Below are 7,900 nucleotides of genomic sequence, written 5' to 3' on the forward strand. Positions count from 1 at the left end.
GTGGGTGAATGAGGTTTACAGGGAAATTGGGAAAATAAACACTGGATCTGCTTGAACTGATGCTTGGCTGCTTCTTGACTCATGCAGGCTGTTGTTGATGGTTAATCGATAACTAGTTTTGGTGAACAAATTTCTGTTAATTTTGTAATCATTTTGACTCCTTTATATCGTAAAACTGCAAAGGTTTAATGACTTACAGGTGGGTCTTTTTTTTTTTGTCAGTAATTTTCTGTTTGTCTTGTCCAGTTAACATAAACTTTATGATAGAACTTTTAAACAAAATACGATACTTTGCATTTAATTATATTATAACGTTATAATGGATGTACGTGTGTTTCATTTAATGTACCTGTCGCTTCAGGCTATCAAGCAACTGTTGCTTCAAATTTAGCGCGCTCTGACTAACTCGAAGTTTACGAAACGTTCAAAAACGCTGTTGGAACGTATTTATATGTAAAAATTCTTTTAAGACCCCCAACATTTCATACTTTAATTAGGGGGGGGTCAGACTCTTCATTATTGGTTGCGCGGCCACACAAAGGCAGCAGTAAAGGTTTCTTGGCTTTTTTAGGTTAAAACGCTGCACCTTTTTTCAAATCCAGTCACTGATGAGTTAATACTCAAAAGTGAAAGTAATAGTCTCATCGACTGTCATTTACTCAGCGTGTTATTCTCGTGGTACTTTCGAGTGGAGAAGGCTGTAGGCGGCTGTATGTAGAAACTTAACATAAAGAGGTGACATAAAGAAAAGGGAGTTTCCGAGTCTTTTGGGTGGACGTTGCATTGAAAAAGAGGCGCATTTACTACTTCGGTTAGTACTCTGCATGCCTGGAAGTGTCAGCAATCATATCTACAGGCTTAAGCAAACAACTGCTGTTTATTGAAAGTACTCTGCAGATGTTTTCCCACTGAGACAACGTAGGTCATCGAATTGCAAGGTTTGTGACTTATTTATATTCGTTGTGCTGCTGAACTGTGTCGCGTTTAAATGCGTTTTAGCCTATATTGGAATAAAGCCCAACGCGGCGCGTTTCATATCTAAGCCGAGGTCCAACGATCCAGCGCGGTCACCTGACAGATCGCATATGATTTGATTAGATTAGATAACGTTCATTTGCAACATGTTCTGACACCAAAATTTGTCTGATACATCAACAGTTGGTAAATCATGGCGCGCACGTGAATGCTATAACTATAATATATTCTGTCATTGCATTAATGATGTATGATGTACTGTTTTAATGATATTTTCATAGTTTTAGTCCCCCCCCCCTACATTTAATTCATTTAAAAGCTTAATTTCCTTAATTCCTTTATTCATTTTTGAACATTTGTCATTCATTGGGTTTGTATGCACAAGAAAATTCCGATATTAATCAGAATTTGGTCAAATATTCTTATATTCTTTTTATTCCTTCTTCTTCTTACACGTCATATAAATGTATTAATTTTACTGCCATAATTTAAACCATTATTCCAGTTTCTAAATCTGAATAAACCAGAGGATGGAAATAGTCTGAATTTTGGGTAATTTGGGTCAACATCATATTCGAACTGAACATTCCTTTATAGGCTATTTCTGTGTTTGTCCAAAAATATGCAATCCTAGGTTTTTATTTTATAAAATGTTGTTGTATAAAATATTTGTGAAATACATGAATGAGAATCGATGATTTGGCTTCTGTATTTCCAGAAGTTTATTTTAAAGGCATAACCAGAATATTGGCCTTAGTTGTAAAACTATATATTATTATTATATTGCAAATATAGCTACCATTAAAAAACTGGCTTAAATAAAGAACGCTATGTTAATAAAACAAAATTATGAACTGTATTTATGCAGCAATTTGTCTTTTTTTCAGCAGACAAAATAGGCATTAGATTAGGACATAATATATTATAATAAATAATAATAAATAATAAAATATTATGTCAGAATCAGATAGAAGATGAAGTTACGTAAAGGATATGATTTGTTCTGGCACATATTCTGTACTTCACAGATTCTTCCTGCTTGTGATTTTGCTTTACAGATGCAGGTTTTAATTATGAGTAATGATAATCTTTTTCATATCCATGAAAATAATATAAAGACATTTCTGACAAAGCCACACATTTTTTTTAAAACATGCATTCTGCCCCTCGTGTTCATCACATGGCTATTACTCAGAAACTTGCTATGTCAAGACGTTAAATTCACTTTAGGATTACAAGGAATTGTATTTTTTCCTTTTGAAAGAAGCAAAAAGAGACAACATCTGGATTTGTTTTACACAGCTGCACAAGCTCTGGAGAAGAAAAACAGAGGACTATTATGACAAAGATCGATCCCAGATGATTCCCTGTCCCTGCTTCATTTGAGCTTTTACAACTTTTTTGCCATTAAAATCAGATATGCCAGATCAGTCTTTTTTGGATATTGAAATATTTTACAATCCAAATGGAGAGTAAATGAATTCAGATGTGTCATCCCTGGTTCTCTTTGTCCAGCAAGAGAATTTAGAAAGGCAGTCAAAAATCTAGTGTGATATTTGTTCTGACTCTATTCTGTTTGTTTCTTTTTTTATAGATCAAGAAGACAGAAGAATCTTCTGGAATTTAGACCCATATTACAGTGCAAGCAGAGAATAAGCAGAACCATGGTCCAGTCTGAATGCCGGCTCCTCAGGGGGCTGCTGGGTAAGTAATTAAGTGATTTAAGTTGTATAATATTGTGCCAAGAGGACACTGAAGATTTTCATTTGTGTGGGAAATTTGGATGTGACAGTGCTAGACATAAATATTTTTCCAATGGCCCTACAGAAAAACTCGATGATTTATTACTTCCTCAGCTAAGAGGCGAGAGGCTCCTGTGCGTTTACACAAAAAGGACAAATGTCTGTGAATTTCTGTGGGTTATTATGTGAGCTGGATGAGGAAACTGTTTACTAAGACTGAGTGTGTGGTTTTAACATTTGCGTATCTGGTCTCTTGTTTCTTCTGAAATGAGTGTCAAGCTGAATATATGTTTGAGGAAAGCTACTGCATGTGGTGCTGCTGTTGAAGGACTAAGATGTGACTGACAATGTCACCACTTCCTGTGTTCAGGAGAGAGAGAGAGACAGACAGATGCAGGAGGTAAAAGAGAGGGCAAAGAGGGAGATACCAGGCCAAAAAATCCAGAATAACTTTGACGGGAGGTGGGGTTGAGTGGTCGGACACCATTAAATAGTCCAGGTTCTGTGGCATGACAAATTCCTCTGGCCCTCGGAAGTCTGCTTCATGGTGTCGGAGACTTTGCTAACTGTCAGTCTTTGGGTAACTGCCCTATAGTGCAGCTCAACCACAGAAGCCAACCACACTGTGATCCACAGAAAAGTGACAGATGACTGCCGGTGCCCTGTCTTTCCGCCCTGAGCTTGCCAGTCAGAATCACTTATCTTTAACAATAAAATCTCCAGTTAAAATAGACACAGGATCAGCCTCAGGTTTACTACCACAGTTAATCTGTTTGGCTTTATCTTCTTGAAGAGCTCCAATAAACAATGTATGATCATCTCATGCATAATATGAATTCTGCTTTTACAGAAGATCTTGTGTTGTGGAATTATGGCTTTTACATTTTTAGATTTGTTTTTGTTTAGAGATTTTCTTTTGCAGCAGTGCTCAGTGTGTTTTAAAACATAAAAAAAACACCTTATTCCTTGTAAATCGGGCTGTGGTTTGAGGTTTTGTCACAGCTCTAACTCTATCTATGCAACCTCATGCGTCATGACCTTCAAAGAGACATTGCACCAGGCTATGTGACATTCTACACAAAAGTTTGCAAAAACTGAAAGTAAATAGTGACATTATTATAATCAGTAAATTAAAATATATATTGCAAAATATATTGCATCTTCTAACCTTTTTTAAATAAATGTAACTTTAAGATTTGTATAGATACTAGACAAGGGACAGGCCTTTTGATTACCTATACAATCATTTGAAGTTCAACAACAATCATTTCATGATGGTTTTTACTATAGGCAATGGTATTATGTTAAAAGCCATTATTTTCTTCTTCTGTCCTTCTAGGTTTTATTTGTCTATTACCAGTGTGCATGAGCACAGATCTCTGTATATCGCTGAAAACAGTACGGGACAACCTAAATTCATCCCTAAGGAGACGTTTTATGGTAAATATATGTTTAATTTTTGAAACTATAGTGTTATATTTTAAAAGTTGTTGGCTTTTAGGCTTTTGTTAAGTTTACATGGGAAAAAACAAAATAAAAAGAAGAAAAATATAGGCTACAACTTAATATAGCATGAGACAGAATGAATGACATGTCAATAAAAGGTTTTACATGTATATTTACAGAAAATGAACTTTCCCATTAACTATACTATTCAAGTGCATTATGAAGAGGTGTTCAGACTACGTAACATCAGCAGGCTGGTAAGTCTTTATCCCACTGACACTGTCTCCAAACAACCCTCTGACTCACTTAAAGCCACACTCTTCACAACTTCCCACACAAATTAGCTATAGATTTATAATAGAGTCAGATTGGAATTACAGTTTTAGGGTCTCTCAGGGCCTGTGACTCAGCATTTGCAAAAAATGCAGAGGTAAATCTCACAAAACCTGTGTAGACATAATATATATATATATATATATATATATATATATATATAATATATATACAATGCAGTTGCTGTACAATTATTTTATAACAGCGTTATATAAAATGAATAGAAATATATCAAACAATATATATGTAATAGAAGAATCATCAGGGTATTTTGTTTATGGACTTAATGTACATTTTAATGGAGTTAATACAAGAAACTCATACAATCAGACTTATTGAACTTTAAATGGTGTGCAATTAAGTTTTTTAAGTTATAAGTTTAGTTTTTTTTTAGTTATAAGTTCTTAACCCCCCATGTTCATCTCTTACTCTGTTCTCTAGAATGCGAGTAATGAAGAGGAGCCAGTGATGCAGAGAGATCTACAGGATTTGTGGCTTTGGGTTAGTCAGCGGGGGATAAAGAGGGTTTTAATGGTGCTGCCAGAGAGACATCCTACACGACGTAAATACCTCTCTAATCTGGAGAATCTCTTCAGACGTTTTGAGGAGATTTATATCAAAAAGAATGAAGATGAAGAGGTTAGAACAATGATGTGATTTCGCTTTTCTCAACAGCAGCATAAATCATTCTGGCTGTCTTTGCCACTGCTCTCTAAGCTCACTCTCAGTCATTTTTTATCCTTTTGAATACAAGCATTAGTTTTAATAAAAGAATCTCTAAACTCAATTTGACCTTTTGAATCTGTCCAATCTGTGTTGCTGATGTTATTTGTCATTTGAGTGATATATTCCCATTATTTAAGTTCATAAATAATCTAAATGTGTGTGTCTTTGTACCTGTTTCAAAAAAGAGAGTACTTCCAGACAGAATACAAAACATCTGGGATCGCTTGACAGACCAATATTACGAGGGATGGAAGTCTGTTACACCCAAGTCAATACTGGACAACTGTTATCGAACCATGCTTTGCCTGTTCAAAGAGTGCTTCAAAGAGGACGACAATTATGATTGTAAGTGAAAATAGTAGATGTTTACAATGGTATATATTTATTGAATCTGCTTTCTTTACATTAATGGTACTGTAGACAATATATTGATCTGCTAAACATTGGTGAATTTCACCTGGGTGAAGGTCCACTTAATCAATTCCAGAAAACACAGACTACGTGTTTTTGGGATCTGGAATTTTTTTGGGAATTATGATACTTACTCATTTGTATTTTGAGGGTTTGAGGTAAGACAGTTGAGGTCCATCTAATGATTGCTACAGTTTGGAAAAGATTGGGGAATTTTGGAATCCAACCTCAAGAAGGGTTCTTCCACCAGTCTACCAAATGTTTGTTGATAACCTCACGCAGCCCCAAAATGTATGCACACAGTAGCAAAAAGATGCAAACTTGCTGTTTGTCGATGCGAGTCTGTGGTCGACCATCAGCCTTTGTGAATGAGAAAAAATGCTAGGGGATTGAATCAACGTCTTTATCCCCTCCATGATGAATGAGATGGTGGCATGATTCAGGCTTTGAGGTTGTCTGAAGGACGTAAAGTTCTTTAAAAAGCTCACATGTTGTTACTAGCCTGAACATGCCTGGTCTATGCCTTCTACAAAAATTTTTTGTGTGAAATGGTGTTACGGTGGTAACCCTTGAACATGAAAATCATTAGTATCCATTATATTTTGATTGATTCTTTTGAAGAGCAAAAGAATTGGGGCCTTTCTTTTGAGGGTTATCGTAACAATTTGATCCAGACATTCTAATGAGCAACTCATCTTTAGATGTGACATTAAAATATGTGACCACTTATCTGTACTATTTCTCTTTGTTCATTTCTAGATTGTGTCCTCAACTGGAAGAAAGGGAAGAAAACTACATAGCAGCAGATCTAAGCAGATCCGATCCTGTCTTCGTGTTGCTGGAGAAGGTGTAAAAGGGTGTTACCTGGTTTATGTAGTGACACGCAGCATGCTTGTGTGCCTCTTGTCCTAGTGAAGTCACTAACTGCCTCCATCGGTGTTACTGTGTTACTCATATGGAAAAATGCAACGGCCGTCACACCAGTTGAAAGACACTCTACTGACCCTGCAGCTATTGCTCTCCATCATTCAGAACATTCATACCTCCATTTACCTGCCTGCCAACTTGCATATTTATGTGGTATTTAGCTAATAAACAATCATGTATGCACTGTGTGTGCTCTGTGGAGGAGAACAGCTTTGATTATTCGCTGTAGCATTTACTATTGGTAATTCCAAAAAAGTCTTTGCCACTGTGATTTATATTTCTGAGGAAAATATATATTTTGTCCTTGATGTATGCCAAAACAGTATATTATCATTGCCACGTTGTAAATGTTTTTGGTAAAATTTAGATAAGGTGTATAAATAACGTGGAGCTTCTTTTGTACACATATCATTTGCATGCAAATGTTGTGCTGACTGCTGGCTTAGTCGGCATTGTTGCTTTTACCCAGAGGCTCTTTACTTTGTGCTTTACTGCTGGTTAAATGTTGAAAGATTGCACCGAAGCATTTCTATAAAATGTTTTTTTTTTAAGGTGATCAAGAGGGTTTGTTATCAGGTTTGCATATGTTTTATACACAGATTTTAATGTAGGTTATTTATTTGGACTCTTGCCACAGAATGTTCTGGTAACTGTTGTAACATGACTTGGAAAATAAACCTCTCACTATCACCCCCACGTGTTCAGATGTATGGTTCGTTTGAAGATATGGGTTTGTTTTCTTTACAAACATACTCTCACCTTTCACATACAGTACCTGCTGGCTTTACTATATTAGTGACAATATCATAAAATACAAATATTTTTATATGGAGGTGACATTTGCTAAATTATTTTTATATAGCTAATAATGTAGACTAACCCTAAAAGAGAACTTTTGCATTTTTAAAGTAAAAAAAAAAGAAAAAATTGTATGTTGCTGTTACAAAAACTATTAAAAGCAAAAACTATTACAATTGTTTTTGTTAACTGAAATAAAGCTAAAATAAAATATAAATAATAGATGAAAAAATTTACGAATTTAAACTAAACATAAACGTTGCATTGGCAACTAACTGAAATAAAGAAGTTTAACTAAAACAGAAATAAAAAAAGCTAAATAGAAATATTTAAAATAATAATAATAATAAATGTTATAAAATGTTAATAATAATATTATAGTATACTATATATAAATAATATTAAATTAACACTGGTCCTGATTCTTGTGATAAGGTCCTCTATGGCAGAGATTCTCAACATTTTTGAAGCCAAGAAGGGGACATTGTTAAAGTCTCAATATATCCCTTGTAGTTGAAGCTATTTCCTCTGGTACAGAGAGT

At 34.9% G+C, this 7,900-nt stretch overlaps 1 protein-coding gene across 1 annotated transcript; it reads left to right on the top strand.

The window, feature by feature from the left end:
* Positions 1-569: 569 nt before the first annotated feature.
* On the top strand, positions 570-7,255 carry LOC306843211 (interleukin-34-like). Its single transcript, XM_079374546.1, has 7 exons — positions 570-938; positions 2,570-2,679; positions 4,057-4,157; positions 4,343-4,420; positions 4,938-5,135; positions 5,408-5,567; positions 6,393-7,255. The coding sequence occupies exons 2-7, from the start codon at positions 2,640-2,642 to the stop codon at positions 6,431-6,433; spliced, it is 618 nt and encodes a 205-aa protein (XP_079230672.1). The 5' UTR covers positions 570-938; positions 2,570-2,639; the 3' UTR covers positions 6,434-7,255.
* The last annotated feature ends 645 nt before the right edge of the window (positions 7,256-7,900 follow it).

The sequence above is a fragment of the Barbus barbus genome (assembly GCF_936440315.1).
Source record: "Barbus barbus genome assembly, chromosome: 23".
NCBI classification, from domain to species: domain Eukaryota; kingdom Metazoa; phylum Chordata; class Actinopteri; order Cypriniformes; family Cyprinidae; genus Barbus; species Barbus barbus.

Excerpts from the sequence above, each read along its gene's own strand:
- LOC306843211 (XM_079374546.1), top strand. The coding sequence starts at position 2,640 with ATGGTCCAGTCTGAATGCCGGCTCCTCAGGGGGCTGCTGG. Across the intron at positions 2,680-4,056 it reads GCTCCTCAGGGGGCTGCTGG|GTTTTATTTGTCTATTACCA; the intron begins GTAAGTAATTAA and ends CTGTCCTTCTAG. Across the intron at positions 5,136-5,407 it reads AAAAGAATGAAGATGAAGAG|AGAGTACTTCCAGACAGAAT; the intron begins GTTAGAACAATG and ends GTTTCAAAAAAG.